General features: G+C 36.6%; 1 protein-coding gene across 5 annotated transcripts in view; it reads left to right on the forward strand.

Annotated features, from left to right (window-relative positions):
* The window catches only part of CLCN3 (chloride voltage-gated channel 3), a 104,425-nt gene that overhangs the window by 80,141 nt on the left and 4,398 nt on the right, over positions 1–19,886 (forward strand). For 3 of the 5 annotated variants that reach the window (XM_032148906.2, XM_058436871.1, XM_058436872.1), the window contains 4 exons: positions 4,843–5,029; positions 7,724–8,122; positions 14,240–14,456; positions 18,962–19,037. In XM_032148906.2, the coding sequence (XP_032004797.1) occupies positions 4,843–5,029; positions 7,724–8,122; positions 14,240–14,456; positions 18,962–19,037 (879 nt within the window). The remainder of the gene's footprint in view (positions 1–4,842; positions 5,030–7,723; positions 8,123–14,239; positions 14,457–18,961; positions 19,038–19,886) is intronic. The other 2 variants (XM_032148902.2, XM_032148904.2) reach the window with 1 other exon arrangement.

Here is a 19,886-nt window from a genome sequence, read left to right on the forward strand (position 1 = left end):
TAAAAGAGCTGTTAAAGCTCTTTTTTCTACAATAAGTAAGTGTTGGGTAAATCCCAATTTTCTCACAGTCAGTTGAACTACAAGAAGCTGGAGGCAATTGGCAGGCCTCTGTTAAGTCCCACCTTTGACTCAGCTCTGGCTGAAGGATCATACCTGGCAAGAGAGTGTAAAACACACTTTGATTTTTTCTGTTGTTTATCCTTTTAATGATCCTAATAGACTCAAACATGCCATCATTTTGTGTTTGGCTCATTTCATATTCAGAGGAGTTTATTACTCTTTCAGTAGTCGGTTGGTTTTTTTTTTTGTTTTTTTTTGTTTGTTTGTTTTGTTTTTTTGAGACAGGATCTCACCTTTTCGCCCAGACTAGAGGGCAGTGTTGCAGTCTTGGCTCACTGCAACCTCCACCTCCCAGGTTCAAGTGATTCTCCTGCCTCAGCATCCCACGTAGCTGGGATTACAGGTATGCACCATCACACCCGGCTAATTTTTGTATATTTAGTAAAAATGTGGTTTCTCCATGTTGGCCAGGCTGGTCTGGAACTCCTGACCTCAGGTGATCCTTTGGGAGGCCTTGGCCTCCCAAAGTGCTAGGATTATAGGCATGAGCCACTGAACCTGGCCTCTTTCAGTGGTCTTTAAATGATCTTGCTTATGGTGCTTCTTATCCCTATTTATTATCCTCATTGATTTTAATAAATATTTTTCTCTTTTTAATTGATTCATATAAATAGACTTACCTGAGAGATATAGGTTCAATTCAGGGCACCACAATAAAGTGAATATCATAATAAAGCGAATATCATAATAAAGCAAGTCACATAAAAGTCTTAGTTTCTTAGTGCATATAAAAGTTCTGTTTACACTATGCTGTAGTCTGTTATGTGTACAATAGCATTATGTCTTTTAAAAAAGTAATACTTTAATTTAAAAATACTTGATTGCTAAAAAATGCTAATAGTAATCTGAGTCTTCAGTGAGTCGTAATCAGTTTTGCTTCTGTAGGGTCTTGCCTTGATATTGGTGGTTGCTAGAGGTAGGACTGGCTGTAGCAATTCTTAAGATAACAGTGAAACTTGCCGCATTGATTGACACTTCCTTTTATGAAAGATTTCTCTGTAGTATGTGATGCTGTTTGATAACATTTTACCTACAGTAGACCTTCTTTTCAAAATTAGAGTCATCCTCTCAAACCTTGCTACTGCTTTATCAACTAAGTTTAAGGAAAATTCAAAATCTTTGTCCTTTTAACAATGTTCACAACATCTTTACCAGGAGTGGATTCTACCTCAAGAAACCACTTTCTTTGCTCATCCGTAAGAAGTAACTCCTATTGTGAATAGTGCCGCAATAAACATACGTGTGCATGTGTCTTTATAGCAGCATGATTTATACTCCTTTGGGTATATACCCAGTAATGGGATGGCTGGGTCAAATGGTATTTCTAGTTCTAGATCCCTGAGGAATCGCCACACTGACTTCCACAATGGTTGAACTAGTTTACAGTCCCACCAACAGTGTAAAAGTGTTCCTATTTCTCCACATCCTCTCCAGCACCTGTTGTTTCCTGATTTTTTAATGATGGCCATTCTAACTGGTGTGAGATGGTATCTCACTGTGGTTTTGATTTGCATTTCTCTGATGGCCAGTGTATGTTTATTGCGGCACTATTCACAATAGCAAAGACTTGGAACCAACCCAAATGTCCAACAACAATAGACTGGATTAAGAAAATGTGGCACATATACACCATGGAATACTATGCAGCCATAAAAAATGATGAGTTCGTGTCCTTTGTAGGGACATGGATGAAACTGGAAAACATCATTCTCAGTAAACTATCGCAAGGACAAAAAACCAAACACCGCATGTTCTCACTCATAGGTGGGAATTGAACAATGAGAACTCATGGACACAGGAAGGGGGACATCACATTCCGGGTACTGTTGTGGGGTGGGGGGTGGGGGGGGCGGGGACAGCATTAGGAGATATACCTAATGCTAAATGACGAGCTAATGGGTGCAGGAAATCAACATGGCACATGGATACATATGTAACAAACCTGCACATTGTGCACATGTACCCTAAAACCTAAAGTATAATAAAAAAAAAAAAAAAAAGTAACTCCTTACACATTCAAGTTTTTTTAATGAGATTCTAGCAATTCAGTCACATCTTTAGGCTACACTTATCATTCTAGTTCTCTTGCTATTTCCACAACTCTGTAGTTACTTCTTCAACTGAAGTCTTGAACCCCTCAGAGTCATTCATGAGAGTTGGAATCAACTTCTTCCAATCTCCCGTTAATATTGATATTTTGACCTCCTCCCATGAAACATGAATGTTCTGGATGGCATCTAGAATGGTGAATACTTTTTGAATGTTTCAATTTACTTTGCCCGGATCCATCAGAGAAGTTGTTATCAGTGATGGGTTTCCAAGTTACCAGGGGCGAACCATACAGATCTTCAGCAACCTCAACTCTTGCCTTCTTAGAGGAAGGAATTCTACTGAGGGATGTAAGGCAGAAAAAGAGACTGAGGCAAGTTTTAGCGTAGGAGTGAAAGTTTATTATTAAAAAGCTTTAGAGTGGGAATGAAAAGAAATTAAAATACATTTGAAAGAGGGCCAAGCGGGCATCTTGGAAGACAAGTGCCCCATTTGACCTTGGACTTAGGGTTTTATATGTTGGCATACTTCCGGCATCTTGCATCCCTGTTCCATTGATTCTTCTTTTGGGGTGAGTTGCCCACATGCACAGTGGCCTGCTAGCACTTGGGAGGGGAGTGTGCGCAGTGTATTTACTGGAGTTGTATGCATGCTTACCTGAGGTGTTCGTCACTTACCAGCCGAATGTCCCTAGGAGGTCATATTTCAGTTAAACTCCGCAATTTTGCCTCTAAATGTGCATGCCTGAGCCCACTCACCCAACTCCTGGGATCTTATCGGAAAGCTGCTGATCGCTAGTTTCAGGTGTTTCTGTCTATTGGAAGATGGCCTTTCCCTGACGCTGGCTGCAACCAATTATTATTTTAGAGAGATAGCGTGAGAGCTATCTGACCATCATCACCTGATGGTTGCCTGACATTCGTGGTGGAGTTGGGAGGATCCCTGTCCTGCCCTGCTCATGCCTGACTAGCTACCTGCTGTAACAAAAGTACTATCTATGGTAGCTGTAGCCATAGGAAATGCATTTCTTCAGTAAAACTTAAAAGTCAAAATTAGTCTTCAAAACAACATGAATCTCCTTGTACATCTCCATCAGAGCTCTTGGAAGACCAGGTGCGTTATTAGTGATGAGTAATATTTTAAAAGGAATCTTTTTGTCTGAGCAGTAGGTCTCAACAGTGGGCTTAAAATAGTAAACCATGCTGTAAACAGATATGCTGTTATCCAGGCTTTGTTGGTCTATTTCTAGAGCACAGAGAGAGTAGATTGGCGTAATTTAAGGATTACTTAAAAAAAAAAAAAAGTCTTTGATTACTCTCAAAAAAAAAGTCACGTCTCTCACTTTATATCAACAGCTAAAAGCGGCCAGGTACTGTGGTTCACGCCTGTAATCTCCATGCTTTGGGAGGCCAAGGCAGAAGGATCACTTGAGGTCAGGAGTTAGAGACTAGCCTGGGCAACACAGTAAGACCCATCTCTACAAAAAAAAAAATAGCCGGGTGTGGTGGTGCATGCCTGTAGTCCCAGCTACTCACGAGGCTGAGTCGGCAGGATCACGCCCAGCCAAGAAACGTGACTTCTGCTTTCAGTTGAACACTTAGAGACAATTGTAGGGTTCTTAGTTTTACTAATTTCAGTATCATTGGGTCTCAGGGAATAGGGAAGCCTGAGGAGAGGGAGAGAGACGGGGAACAGCCAGTTAGTGGAGCAGTCAGACCACGTACAACACTTATTAAGTTCACTTTCTTCTATGGGCATGGTTAATGGTGCAGTAAAACAATTGTAACAGGAACATCAAAGATCATTAATCACAGAACACTGTAACATATAATCATAGTGAAAATTTTCAAAGTATTGAGAGAATTAGCAAAATATGATACAGAGAGAGCACATGCTGTTGGAAAAGTAGTGCTGATGGACTAGCTTGATGCAGGGATGTCATAAACCTCAATTTGTGAAAACTGCAACATGTGTGAAGCACAGTAACACAAAGCATAATAAAACAAGATATGTCTGTATATCAGTTAAAATATTGGGCAACTCTGATAAGTTTGTCCACTTAACATTGTACCACTTAAGATGAATAGCATCTACTATTTCCATCATTTGTAAATATATAGGAGGACATAATCACATAATCTTGAAGTAAAAGACAGTGCTTAAAACTGAATCAGTTGAGTTTTATGAAAAATACTTCATATTGTATTTTTAAAAATATGTATTTTTTAATTTCAATAGCTTTTGGGTTACAGGTGGTTTTGGTTACATGGATGAATTCTATAATGGTGAATTCTAAGATTTTATTGCAACTGTCACCCAAGTAGTATATATTGTATCTAGCATATTGTCCTTTTTTTTTTTTTCATTTCACCATGGACTAATGAAAATTTTGTTAGGAACTGACATTAGGGCACCCTTGAGCTACCTTGAGCTAAAGGAAATAACCCTTGAATTTTTTTCTCTTTGGCCTAGAGAATGTGATTTGTTTTGTAACTGAATTCATGGGATTGTTAAGGTACAAGATTTTGCTTTAGTTTTATTTGTACTAGGATTTTGCTATATTAATACAATGTGAAAAGAATCAAAAGTGTTAGAAATAAATGCATAGAATGTAAGTTTCAAGCATGTGAGTAGAGGATCTCTGCCCCATAAAGAGTTCTGTTGTTGTTATAGGTTCCGTCAGGCTTGTTCATCCCCAGCATGGCTATTGGAGCGATCGCAGGAAGGATTGTGGGGATTGCGGTGGAGCAGCTTGCCTACTATCACCATGACTGGTTTATCTTTAAGGAGTGGTGTGAGGTCGGGGCCGATTGCATTACACCTGGCCTTTATGCCATGGTTGGTGCTGCTGCATGCTTAGGTAATATGGCTGTGTCTGCCTGTGTGTGGATGTTTGCAAGTCTGAGAGAGCCAAGAGAAAGTGGGACACATTCTTGCTTAATTGGTGGGCGAATTGGTTGAGTAAAGGAGGGTGCCGGGAGGAAATGTTTTAACAGATAAGAAACAGTAGTACTATTAGGGTATTATACAGTACGGGTTTTCTGTCTTACAACATTTGTTAATACAAGAATTTAATGGCATTAGCATATTGTAATATAACTTAATACACTATGGCAGAAGCCATCTAAGTACAACATAAGCTTAATTTGGATCCTGACCAAAGAGGTCTTTGATTCTTTCATTGTTAAGGATCTTGGCTTACTTATAACAACTATAGCATGATACCTAAGATTAGCATTGCAACAAAGTTTCAGAGTAGCTTTACTTTGGTTCTGAAATGATTTATTGTTAGCCTTAGTAAAAGATGTATTTACCCATGCTCCCTCATCTAAGGTGTATTTGTAACAAAATGAGAAAAGGTAACTATTCATTTTAATGAGAAGAAAAGCAAAATACCTACATTAAATACTTGAGTCTATTTAATGTCTGTTGGGGCAGGAAAAAATGGTTATTGCTTTTCATATTTAAAATGTTAGCTAAACTCTGGTTATAATATTAATGGTTGCCATTTTGACCAGTTTTGTTTAGTGAATAAAAATTATGTGATTATTGATCTTTAAAAATGTAATATCAATTAAAAGGAAAGGACAGAATCATTTTCACCGAAGTAGCAAGTGTTTATTAAATGTCCACTTTCTTTTTAGCATTGTGCGAGATACAGTGAATAATACAAAAAGAACATGGACCCAATGTCAACTCTAATCAAGTTGAGGAGACAAGACGAACACTGAGAATACAATAGTGAGGAATATTAACGAATATATACAAGGTTAAAAGAGTCTAAGTATGGTAGGAATATAGGGGAAGAAAGAGCTGAAATACTTCAGGAAGAGTAGAACATGAGCTTTATTTAAAAGATTAGCAGAATTTAAGGAAAAGGTGACTTTGTTGAAGACTATAATGTGAAGACAAAGGAACGAGGATGGGAATAAATTTTGTATTCATGAGGCTTTGAAGAAATTGACTCTAGAGAGTACATTTTGGGTACTTTTGGGAAATAAAGTTGGATTAGTGAGAAGGAACAGATTATGAAAAGACAAGAAACCTGATTAATGTCAGGATGATTCTATTTGAAGTTGGTCAGATTTATGGCATTCCTAGCTTTGCCATTTTTAGTTTGATGACTTTGAGAAAGTTCCTTCTTGAAGTTTTAATTTTCTGTATGTAAAAAGGAATAACAGCTGGTGATCTGCTAGGATTGTTTTGAGGATTATATGAGATAAAATGCATGTAAAGCTGTTATAATAGTGCCTGGTAAAATAAGTGCCTAGTTTGAAAAACAAGTCTTTGTAAACTGATTAGGACATGCCTGGTATAGGGTAGAGTATGTAATATATGGTAGGATCTGTCTCCTTGCTGTTTTTAGGTAAAAAGCAAAAGGAAGAGCTTGAGCTTAATACAGTATGAACTGACAAGCCCTGGTAGGTTTTCGAGCAAAAGAGCAACACAGTAAAAGTAGTACTTAGGAAAGATTAACCAGGGAACGTGGCTTATACAGTGGTAATGGGGCCTGGAGTCATGGAGGTAAGATAAAATGGTATTATAATTAAGGAATAGCCAGGCACGATGGCACATGCGTGTAATGCCAGCTACTGGAGAGGCTGAGGTGGGAGGATCATGGGAGCCCAGGAGTTTGAGACCAGCCTGGGCAACTGAGTGAGACCCCAAATCTTAAAAAATACAAAGTAAAAAAGGAATAAAGTCATGAGGGCTTGGACTGGGTTGATAACAGTGAGAATACTGAGAAAGGGACCACAGGCAGTGTGAACACCATAGGCAGAGCTCACTGCAGCCTCAACCCCCTGCCCAAACGAGCCTCCCACCTCAGCCTCCCAAGTAGCTGGGACCACAGACATACACCACCATGCCTGACCACTTTTTTTAATTTTTATTTTTGTAGAGACAGGGTCTCACTGTATTGCCCAGGCTGGTCTCAAACTCCTGGACTTAAGTGATCTTCCTGCCTTGGCCTCCCAAAGTGCTGAGATTACAGGCATGAGCCACTGTGCCTGGCCCAAATAGTTTTCTGTGAGTGGGTATTACTTGCATCGTTAGTGTAAATCAAAGGCATCAAAATATTTTACTCTTTTTGAAAAAAATTTAGAGGAGAAATTTATTATATTAATATTCTACCCTTATATGAGTTTAATTTGTAAATTATAGCAAAGATAAGCATGATGTGCTTTACTAAATTCCTTAATAATTAGAATAAGCTTTTATAAGGGTGAAATTATGTCTTTGCTACAGTGCTAAACCAAAATGGCAAAGTGTTTTAGCTGGTAAGCTTTGATTTTTTTAAATATGAAATAAACAGGTTTTTAAAATGTTATTTTAATAGTCTTCTCTGTTATAAACAAAGAAAATTGGTGTTTCTCTAGAGCTTATTAAAAGTAGTGATTATTGTCCTAAAAGAGGAGCAGTTTTAGATGATAATGCTTTTCCCTGACTGAGTTCTATTTGCCATTTAGTTTTAACTGCCTAGTGCAAAAATTCTAATAAAATGTAATGATGAGGATCCTGTCCTTCCTGACCAGTGGGTGCTTACTTTTTTCAGGTGGTGTGACAAGAATGACGGTCTCCCTGGTGGTTATTGTTTTTGAGCTTACTGGAGGCTTGGAATATATTGTTCCCCTTATGGCTGCAGTCATGACCAGTAAATGGGTTGGAGATGCCTTTGGCAGGGAAGGCATTTATGAAGCACACATCCGATTAAATGGATACCCTTTCTTGGATGCAAAAGAAGAATTCACTCATACCACCCTGGCTGCTGACGTTATGAGACCTCGAAGGAACGATCCTCCCTTAGCTGTCCTGACACAGGACAATATGACAGTGGATGATATAGAAAACATGATTAATGAAACCAGCTACAATGGATTTCCTGTCATAATGTCAAAAGAATCTCAGAGATTAGTGGGATTTGCCCTCAGAAGAGACCTGACAATTGCAATAGGTACCCTTTCAAATATATATGTATGTATATATGAGATGGATTTCTGGAAGAAAGGAAAGCAATAAGCAATAACATTTAATGGGTTAGATTTGTGGGGGCAAGGGACGTTATTTTATGTCCCTTAAAATCTAATGTTCTTTAGGAAAAGAAGGTATGCTTCAGTGGATGGTTTTCTGCTAAATACAGTTTTGTCTTTTGATCTGGCATTGTACCAGAAATTGGAGTCAGATTCTTTTCCCACTCCGATAAGCCTTGATAAGTTGATCTTGGTTATTCAAAACAGCATGTAATATAAGACCTTAGCTAAATGCATTCAGCCAAATACATTCTTGTATTTAATAAAGTTGGTTTATTGGAATACAAGTTATTGAAAATCTCATCTTCATCAGTCTCATAAAATTAGAATAACACTGTTTTGCTTTATCAGTCTTCGGAGTTAGAATTATAATATTAATTTATAATATCTGATTTAAAGTGACAATCACTGAGATTTTTATTTCCGATCAAATGCCAGGTTGAAAAAGTATAATGTATCAGTCCTGTTGTGTTTTATGCAGACTTTCCTGAAAATACTGTTTAAAGGTATTAGCCATAGTATATTTCTTGGAGATAAATTAAACTTTCTATAGTTCTGTTTCTCTAAAATTTGTTTTTCTTTTTACCTTATAGTCCTACAGTATTGATGAGGGGACCATTAAGACTTAATATTTTTTTGACACAATCTTATATCTCTTCCTCCAACCCCTAAAAAGTGACTGAGGATAGGTACATCAAGCCATTGCTTTGTTACTCCCCAGTTTTTAGTACCGGACCCTGAATGGAAGTGTCAAGCCTTTGGCCTGTCTGAAAGGTCATTCCTGTGAGCATATCATCTCCCTTCCAGCTTACCTCTGTGGCCATTGCAAAAGGATTTAAAAATAATTTTTGTGCCATTTGAATGGCACAAGACCAGACAGTGGATGTGAGGGAGTGTTTCTCAAATCAAACTGGAAACTTTAATTTGTAAGAACCGTTAAGCAGAGAGAGAAAAAAGAAAGGAAAAGAAAAAAGATCCTACAGAGAACACCCTGTTCAGTTTGGGAACAGGCTACAGCTTTGGATTTTTCAAGGCCTAACAATCCCATCATTCTAAATTTTACTTAGTTAATACAATAGTAGTTGCCAGAGTTGATGACAAAGTATTTTGTCATGCTTGGCTCCATTCAAGCATTTTAGTTTTTTAGCCATTACCATGGCTAGACCTAGTCAGAAAAGAATTTCATTGTTTAAGATTCCCATTCTCTAGTTTTTACTAGTAGCCAGCCAAAGAAAAGAAAAAGGAGGTCAGAATTTCGGTATTTACATAGAAATGTAAGGGGAAAAGGCCAGGCATGTTTTTAAAGTGTGGAAATTGGCCGGGCGCGGTGGCTCAAGCCTGTAATCCCAGCACTTTGGGAGGCCGAGGCGGGTGGATCACGAGGTCAGGAGATCGAGACCATCCTGGCTAACACGGTGAAACCCCGTCTCTACTAAAAAATACAAAAAAATTAGCCGGGCGTGTTGGTGGGCGCCTGTGGTCCCAGCTACTCGGGAGGCTGAGGCAGGAGAATGGCGTGAATCCAGGAGGTGGAGGTTGCGGTGAGCCGAGATCACGCCACCGCACTCCAGCCTGGGGGACAGAGAAAGACTCTGTCTCAAAAAAAAAATAAAAAAAAAAATAAATAAATAAAGTGTGGAAATTAAGAACTATTCATTATCCCACTGATTGTGTGGATGTATTTTTTAAAGTTTTGTCACTGTCTTGAGAGAGAGAATATTGAGATAAGAGATAAGGTTGGTTTAAGGGAATGAGGGTACTTTCTGTAGGTGAGGTGCCAAGCCATGTCATCAGAAATGTTAGTCACATGACTTTTTAAGCACACCTTAAATGTTTTACCGTGTATGTTTTTGTAAAGTTTTAAATTTTTAACTGGGAAAAACAGACCTGTATATTAGGTTTTATACATATATATATAAATTTAAAATTACATATATATGTTTACATATGTAATTTTTATATGGGAGAGATATATATTTATATATCCTCTGTAAAAAATACATATCTATATATGAAAATTATATTATGTAAATGTTAATTTATAATTATATAAATATTAACATAATTATATATAGGTTATATATATAGAAAACCTAGTGTACGGATCTGTATATAAATTAAAAATGTGTTATATATAGTTACATCATATAATACATATAATTGATATATATAAGGATAAATGCTTTATTGAAAGACAAAAAAATTTCCACGCTGTCTCATAAAATAAGATGGTTGACATATGCTAAACTAGATAGATTCCCGTTTCATACTAAAGCAGAATGTTGTAAAATATTAAATCCAAATGAGATGTCTCAGATTAGGGCCATTTCAACAGGAATGCTGAGACTTTAAAAAAAAAAAAGTCTGAGGCCGGGCATGGTGGCTCATTCCTGTAATCCCAGCACTTTGGGAAGCTGAAGCAGGTGGATCACTTGAGGCCAGGAGTTTGAGACCAGCCTGGCCAATGTGGTGAAATCCCGCCTCTACTAAAATACAAAAAAATACATGGATATGGTGACGCATGCCTATAATTCCAGCTACTTGGGAGGCTGAGGCAGGAGAATCACTTGAACCTGGGAGATGGAGGTTGCAGTAAGCCCTACCACTGCACTCCAGCCTGGGCGAAGAACAAAACCCTGTCTCAAAAAAAAAAAAGCCTGAATTGTGTCAGAAAATGAAAACTGTAATGTTGTTCTCTGTTTCAGAGGCCCTTGAATGAATAGCACTAAAAATATTTTTTAAAAAATGAAGAAAATGAAAATTGTAGTGTTCTTTATTTCAAAGGCCCTTGAATGAACAGCATCAAAAATATTTTAAACGGGAGGCCAGGGTGGGAGGTTTGTGTGGCACCAGGAAATCAAGACCAGCTTGGGTAACATTGCAAGACCTTTGTCTCTACCAAAAAAAAAAAAAAATTGGCTGGGTGTGGTGGTGCCACCTGTAGTCCTAGCTACTGGGAACGTTGATGCAGGAGGATCCCTGGGACTCTAGAGTCCAGAGTGAGACCCTGTCTCTAAAACAAACAAACAAACAAAAACTGTATTTATGTAAAAGTAATACTTGCTTTTTTAAATTTTATTTATTTTTAATTGATAAAAATTGTATGTATGTTTATGTGATATAAATATTGTGGAATGATTAAATCAGGCTAATTAACTCAGATTTTTTTTTTGTATGTGGGGAGAATATCTAAAATCCCTCTCCTTAGCAATTTCCAAATGAAATGAAAGAATTAAAGTGATTTATTTTTTTCAGACAGCATCTCACCCTGTTTCTCAGGCTGGAATGCAGTGGCACGATCTTGGCTTACTTCATCCTCGACTTCCCTGGCATCTGGTGATCCTCCCACTTCACTCTCCTAATTAGCTAGGACTACAGGCATGCGCCACCATGACTGGCTAATTTTTGTATTTCTTGTATAGGCAAGGTTTTGCTGGTTTCAAGCTCCTGGGCTCAAACGATCCACCTGCCTCAGCCTCCTGAAGTGCTGGGATTACAAGTGTGAGCCACCAAACCTGGCGAAAAGTGTTATTTTTTTAAATGACAAATTTAAGTCAAAGAGATTGAATGTTCACTTCTGGTACTTTATATATAAGAGAAACATTCCATTAAATAATTTTTTTAAAATTTCTAAAATTACATATTTTCTCATTAAATGTTTAAACAATCAGTATAATTTCATTGATACAGTGTTTGTTATTTTGTCGGTGTTTAAGATTGATAATTGGGGTTAGTTTTAATTCAGAATGTTACTCTATTTAATGTCACACTTCACGTCTTTTTATTTTGTATATCTATTAACGAATTATTTTAGCTATAGTTATTATTGTTTTAGAGATGAGGTCTTCTATGTTGCCCAGGGTAGACTTGAACTCCTGGCCTTCAGCAATCCCCTCTCCTTAACCTCCGGAGCAGCTGGGATTAGAGACGTGTGCCACTGTACCTGGCCTGCTGTAGTTATTTTTAATTCTTCTGTCTTTCAACTTTTATCCTAGAGTTAGAAATGATTTACAAACCCTACTGCAGTTTTAGAGCATTATGAATTTGACTATATATTTCTTATAACAACTTAACTTCAGTTGCTTACAAAATCTACAGAGTTTTACTCCCCGTCCACATTTTATACTATTGATGTCACACTTTACATTTTTTTATTTTGTGAATCCATTAATGATACTTCTAGTAGTTTTTACACTCCACTATTCAGTTGTCAGACACCTTTCAGTTGTTAGATTGTTATGAGCTAAAAGCAACTTAATGGGTATTTTTCAAAAATCATTTATGTCAGTTGCTAATGGACTTCTTTTCTATGCCATGATCATGCTTTTTTTATTTTTGAGACAGAGTTTCACTCTTGTTGCCTGGGCTGGAGTGCAATGGCGCAGCCTCAGCTCACTGCAACCTCCGCCTCCTGGGTTCAAGAGATTCTCCTGCCTCAGCTGGGATTATAGGCGTGCGCCACCATGCCGGATAATTCTGTATTTTTAGTAGAGACAGGGTTTTTACCACGTTGGCCAGGCTGGTCTCAAACTCCTGACCTTAGTTGATCTGCCCACCTTGGCCTCCCAAAGTGCTGGGATTACAGACGTGAGCCACTGCGTCCGGCTTGATCATGCTTTTAAGGTGGTTGAGTAAGTACTAGTTGCTGGGGCTTTACTTAGTGCCTTCCTACTCAAATGTGTTAGAACATAGTTAAGAAGTCTGTAGTGTTCAAAAGGAGTGAAAAGCAGTGCAGTGTTTGCAGTAATATCTGCTTCTCAATTTAGGACTGATGCTTATTATGGCTTAAATGTTTTTGTAGTAAAATTTGTGTTCAAAATATATATTTTTTTTTCTTTTTGCGGCAGAGTCTTGCTTTGTCACCCAGGCTGGAGTGCAGTGGTATGATCATGGCTCACTGCAGCCCTGACCTTCTGGGCTCAACCGATCTTTCCACCTCAGCCTCCCAATTAGCTGGGGCCACCATCATGCTCGGCTATTTTTTTTTTTTTTTTTTTGTAGAAACAAGGTTTCCCTATGTTGCCCAGGCTGGTCTTGAACTGTAGGGTTCATGTGATACTCCTGCCTCGGCCTCCCAAAGTGTTAGGATTACAAGCCTGAGCCACCATGACCAGCCAAAATACTTTCACTATAACAAATATCATATCTGTATATACTCAGTTTTAATACTAACTACTAAACTCAAAGTAGAAACATAAAGCTGAATGACTATTTTATTTTCAGATTCTCTCCATTGAGTTTCCTTCTCTGTCTTGTGTGATCTCTGAACTTTTCTCCATCTTTGCCACTTCTTGTCTGGCACTTTTTTTTTTTATCAGCAGTTTCATTCAGATTTTTTTTTAGTTCTTTCAACGGTGGAGTGGAAGTAGGCAGCAGGACAGAAGAATTTGAAGCAGAGCACACTAGAGAGGAGAAATTAACAAAGCCTTTACGAAGACAACGACCCCCCAATATCAGTCTGTGTGCATTATGTGCATAATTGTACTTTCGTCTCATCTGTAATGTTCATGACTTTTCTAGAAAATTATACTTTAACATGAGAAAAGAAAAAGAACCAGCTAATTCATAGGGATGGAGGACACAGCATAGTCAAAGCAAGGATGAAACTCTCTTTAGTGCCACCTCCAGTGCAGAATAAGTAACATTCAGCAGAGGCAGGTTTCATTTGATAATGGATTCCTATAATAAACTGCACTCAGAATTTGTGCAGGTTTTAAAATCCCATATTCCAAACCCACTTCATTAGCCCCCAAGTTAGAAAACAGCTTCAGTAAAGAAAATTGTACAATGATATAACGTTACCAAAAAATAATTTCTTTCCATGAAGATGATATATTATTGTTGACTTCTAATTCAATCAAATATAAACAATTGCTAAATGGCTTTTCAGTTGACTCCTTTCTTGGTTACGGAGAAGATAGGAAAAAATGAAGGGATCAGAAGTCATAGGATACATTAATTTTTTTTATCTCTGAATAAACAGGTTGCCTACTTAAAAATCTATCAGTTTAAAAGTGTTGGTCTCTTCTCTCTCTTTTCAGAAAGTGCCAGGAAAAAACAAGAAGGTATCGTTGGCAGTTCTCGGGTGTGTTTTGCACAGCACACCCCATCTCTTCCAGCAGAAAGTCCTCGGCCATTGAAGCTTCGAAGCATTCTTGACATGAGCCCTTTTACAGTGACAGACCACACCCCAATGGAGATTGTGGTGGATATTTTCCGAAAGCTGGGACTGAGGCAGTGCCTTGTAACTCACAACGGGTAAGTCTGGTACCACAGGAATCAGTTCACTTGCTAGAATATAGGATCCTTTTTAGTGGAATCTATATAATTATTAAGGGAGCATGTGAGTCAGCTCCCAGGTGGGAAAGTCTGTCCTGTGGTATAGTCACAAATATAGGATCAGTCAAATTTCACATTTACTAAAGAATAAGAAAGATGTCATCTGCCTGCTCTTTGCCAAACAGTGACATTTGTAAATAATACCTCAAAGTTAGAAAAGAGGTGCTGAAAGATCTCCAGCATGAAAGCATGTTGAGCTTAGAGTGCTTCTTTTCCTAGGGAAGAGTGGACCTAACCTGCATGGAGCACTGCAAAAACCTGTTTTATTTTTGTAAATGTTTCATTTTTAGTATATAAATTTTAGTACAATAATAAGTTTCTAGATATTTTGCTATTTACTCTTTCAGCCAATATTTGATTTATCATGTAATGAAGGAAAGAATATATACTTAAATGAAATTTGTAAATTAGCTAAAAATCTCCTTTAACAAATGCTTTGTCTCCTTTTGTCTACCTTTCTCTATACACAAATCTTTTATATTTATATAACTGCTAAGGACAAATAAATACTCATGTATTTAAAATGTATACATTGATAATTTATTTTTCCACCTTTTACACATGAACTGCCAGTGTTTCTCCATTGACAGGAATATAGGAAAGAGACAGATGTCACGGGGGTTGTGGAGACCTTAATGCACAGAATTAATTTAGCAAATACACTACTTCGTCACCACTGCTGTCTTTTCCTGGACCTGGGATCTGTTTCTCCATACTTCTTTCTTTAGGACCCTTTATTTCCACTATATATTCTTTCTTGTTGAACTTCAGAATGTTGTTTTATCTGAAAGCAAATACCAGAAAGGCTAGAGAGGAAAAACAGAGGGTATTCTTGGATTATGCATAAACTGGATGGCTAATCCTGAACAGCGTAAAGCTGGTTGAAATTCTAAACACTTAGAGAATCATAGCAGTTTTTTTTTTTTTTTTTTTAACATGTTGTAGAAAACACATTGGTGACAGAGTACATGACTCCTGTCCAGAGAAAGGAGAGAAAAAGAACAGAAAGGAAGGAAATTTGTTTATTGAACACCTTCATATTTTCTCATTTTAACTTTGCAGGACCTCTGCAAAGTAGGTAGTTATATCCCTACTTGACAGATGTAGTAATTAAAGCTCAAAAAGCTTTAATAATTTGCCCAAAGTCATGTGGTGAACAAGTCATGGTTCAAGGAATCAGACTGTCTTTACTATTTTAAAACCCAGCCTCTTGCTACTATTTTGCGCTTAAGTGACTGATAGAAATCCTCTTTCTTTGTAATTTCTTAAACTACTAAAGCATTTTCTTGGCCAATATATTAGATTGAGTTAAGAATAGAAATATGAAACTAGAGAATTAGATCTATGTTTAATGTTTTCACTGCACTAATTAAAATAACTCTTTAGGAATATGAAATAAATCATTAAAGAGATAAAGCCCTTAAAGGCAGGGAGTTTAGAATTATTAAATTCTAATAATTTAGATACTGATTGGAGAAGAGATGTATGTCATAAGTTATTATTGTTGCTATTTGTCTTTGTGTAATATTGTTTGATTAAATAATGGCACCAACTTTATTAAGTTTAAAAACTCAGTACTAGTTAAATGGGGCAACTTTTCATAAAGCTTTGCTAGTCCTTGAGCCCTTTTATTTATTAAATGGCTCAACTGGAACCTAAGCTGAGTTGTTACAAACTATTATTTGCTTCAAGTTGTTTTCTGTTCCTGGCATGGCTTTTTCTTTTGTGTACTAACAAATATAAATGTTATTCTATTGAGTTATGGTTAACTATGATCACAGAACTGTTAGGGAATAATTTTCATATATCAGTTTGTTGATTAATTCCCAGGTATTTGGCAGCATAGATATTAGAAAGGAAAATATTTAAAAGAAAGTGTAAAAATAATGAAGTGTATAGAGCGAGGGGTGGATAGCTAATTAAAATTTTGTCTGGTCCTGCCTGTTCATATGAAAAAAGGGGTTGGACTTTCTTCTAAGGGAATATATTTAATTGCTTTCATCATATTTTCCTTATTTCTGTCTGTCAAGGAAAATAAATTGACACATATATGGGAAGAAAAGAGATCATTTAGGGAAGTGGCTTGTGGGACTTTTGTTTGAAGCGTATTAGGAAGTCAGGTGTTTTTTTTTTCTCACTTAAATTGTTTAAAACCCAGAAAATAAATGATATCTTCTGGTTTTTAATGGAGACCATGAAGTTCTGCATAGCTGTCATTGATGTGTAGTTCATACTGCATTTTTAGAAGTGGAAAATAGTTACTTGGAGGAAGAGAGATAACAAATCTGGAACCTTAGGTGCAAGGAGAAAAACAATAGATGAAAGGGAAAGATGTTTGTAAATTATAAAAATTTCAATTAGCTATTGGTTTTCTGCACTTTATATTTTAACTGTGCAGAATTTTTCAAAATCAGTTAATCTTGGTGGAATTAGCAGGATGTTAATAGGAGTGACTCAGAAAAAAACATTTTGTGACTGTCTAAGTTTGGAAAGTATTGGATTAAATACAATTGAGGTTTCTTTACTATGGAACTCCTCAGCACTGATAATATGTTGATATTCTGATTCCCAGATGAGGGGATGGGTAATAGGATACATGGTTTTTCAGACTTGTTTGAAAATGCAACTATTTTTGAGTTGCAGGGAAGGATATAGAAGAACTCATGGGAACTGGTGTTTCTTGGAACATGCTTTGGAAATGCTGGGTTATGCCCTGTTAACTCTGACATCATTAGTTTTTAGCCCAAAAGGAAACAGCAAATAATTTTTTATATGAGCCACATTTTGCATTGATTTTCCTTCCACTCTGTAAAATTACTAAAGCAGCACTCTGACCTTATTATGCTCAAATCGCTCTTCTCCATTAATGTGTGTTTCTCCATCTTTTAGGGCTTTTACTTTATAAACACAGAGATTACTGTGTAAAATTCTAAATTTGCCACTGGATCGTTACACATTTGTAACCTTCCTCATAGTATATTTTGTGATTTGGCAGAGTTTACCAATATAGATGATACTAACTGAAATTAATCATTCTGTATAATTGGATAGAAAAGCATGAGTAAGAATTCAATTGGTGTTATATTTAATTAATTGCCAAGATTTTCACATTTCCTGACTATAACAATAAAATCAAATGAATTGATGGCTTAAAAAAAAGAAACCTCAAATGTTTAGTCAATGAAGAACATCTATTGAATGAGTGAATGTTCATTTTATATAGTGCATTTTCTGAGCTTTTTTGGGGGGGGAAGTTGCTCCCATGCTCTGAGAACTTTTAAGGATCAATACATTATTTTTAACATAATAATGAGAAAACATGAGCAGAGAACCCATTTCTATCCTTCCCATTCTCTATCCTCCTGCTCCCCCACCTCCCACCCCAGCCATCAAGCAAAGTAACTATTTTACACCTGGACATAGCTATAGGAACAGGCTACTTTGAAGTCTCCTAGTGACATCCTTCAAGTCTGAATGTTCAAAGGCAGTTTAACAAGGGAGGTTGACTTAATGAGATCATCAAGGAAATGTCCAGTCATCCTGAAGGGTATTTTGGATGGGATTCCAGAATTTAAAGATTAAGGCTTTTTTAAGTTTTTTTTTTATTTTCACTGTTTATATTGCCACATTAATTTCCATTATAAAACCAGTAACCATAATTTTGTTTTAATTAGCAATCTAATTATTTTCATGTATCCTCATTATGAGAATTTATGTCCATCACTTTGCTTGATGTGATAACAATGACATGCTAAACGAGAAACAATTGTTATTTAGAAAAAAATGCACAAAGTGAAAGTCCTTTTAATCCCTAATCATAAATACATTTTATTAGCTTACTTTAAGAATTGGCAGTCACAGCTCTTGAACATTAGGGAGTGTTTCTTTTGGTCAGTATTATTTATTCAGTGCACATTGCCTTTAATTTTAATTTGAAATTATAGTAAAATCCACGGGAGTTTTTAAGTCTCCTCACAGTCTTTTCCTACCTTTTCACCAAGGTAGATCCAGATGATAGCTGCTGTGTTGTGACATCATAGAAATTAGAAAAATATTTTCCTCCGAGGAAAGAACATTGTAAATGAAACTCTACATATCAGAGGTCTATAGCTATGTATCAATGTTAAGTTTCTTTTGTACTTTGCTTTGTAGTCATTCATTCCAAACTTTCATAATTATTATTTTTAATTTAAAAAGAAAAATAACCCACCAATATTGAAGATTAGTATTGTGTTTCTTCTGAAAGTCAGTAGAATTTACGCAAAAGGAACCTGGAACTTTAAATCATTTTTGTTTTTCTGAAGTTCATGAGACTCATTCTTATGGTTCATGTTTTTATTTTTTCTCTCATTCTTTATCATTATGATTGGAACCTCTTTTAATTTGATTTCTCACACAGTTATTAGCATAATAATCTGTTTCAGGATTGTCTTGGGGATCATCACAAAGAAGAACATATTAGAGCATCTCGAGCAACTAAAGCAGCACGTCGAACCCTTGGTGATTAGATATATCAGATCTCCTCATTAGACACCCTAGAAGTCAGGAAGCATGAAACTTGTGAACTGTTGAGTTCTCTCTTTCCCAGATATCTGCTGAACAAAAATATCCTACTATGCTGCCAATTACATTTGTATCTGATAAAATGTGTCTGTAAGATAAATTTACATATGTGTAAAATCCCATTTATAGAAAGTAAGCAAAAGTTAACATCTCTCATCAAATCATTCATTACAATTTCAGAACTGTAAACAGTTTGGTAGTGGAATAAGTGAATATTATTGGACATTCTTAAAGTGAATATGGCAAATCTGTCTACCTCAGTGGATACACCGGTCTCAGAAGACACCTGACTGGTTAAAAATGTCTGACCCATCCCTGCAAGCCCTTTTTTTTTTGTTTTTTTTTATGTTTCCTGATGTTGTGGTAGTCTTATGGTAGATCTAAGCTCCTAAAGGATTTTAAAGGAGCTTAGCAATTAGAATTGCTTACAGTTAAATAGATTTTTTAATGGGCACACTAACTAGAGTGTAATGTGTATATTATTTGTGATCATAGCATTAGTTCTTTTTCTGCTATACCCTGCATATCTTCAAAGTCACAGTGTGTGTCCTGCCATCTCATTAGTGAATTGTACCTAGATTATGTGTGTGCCCCTTTTGTATGATGTTTCTAGAACGCGATAAGCAGCTTTTAGAGTCAAATGCATTCATTTTAACTGGCTTTATGTCCTAGTGGTTTCATGACTACAAATTTGAATTATCTTACTGCATAACATAAAAAATGTCTGGCTTTAGCAATTAATGCCTGAAATTATTTTGCCCTGCAGTTGTCATACCTGTATGAAAC

This window comes from Hylobates moloch, unplaced genomic scaffold (assembly GCF_009828535.3).
Source record: "Hylobates moloch isolate HMO894 unplaced genomic scaffold, HMol_V3 SCAFFOLD_3, whole genome shotgun sequence".
NCBI classification, from domain to species: domain Eukaryota; kingdom Metazoa; phylum Chordata; class Mammalia; order Primates; family Hylobatidae; genus Hylobates; species Hylobates moloch.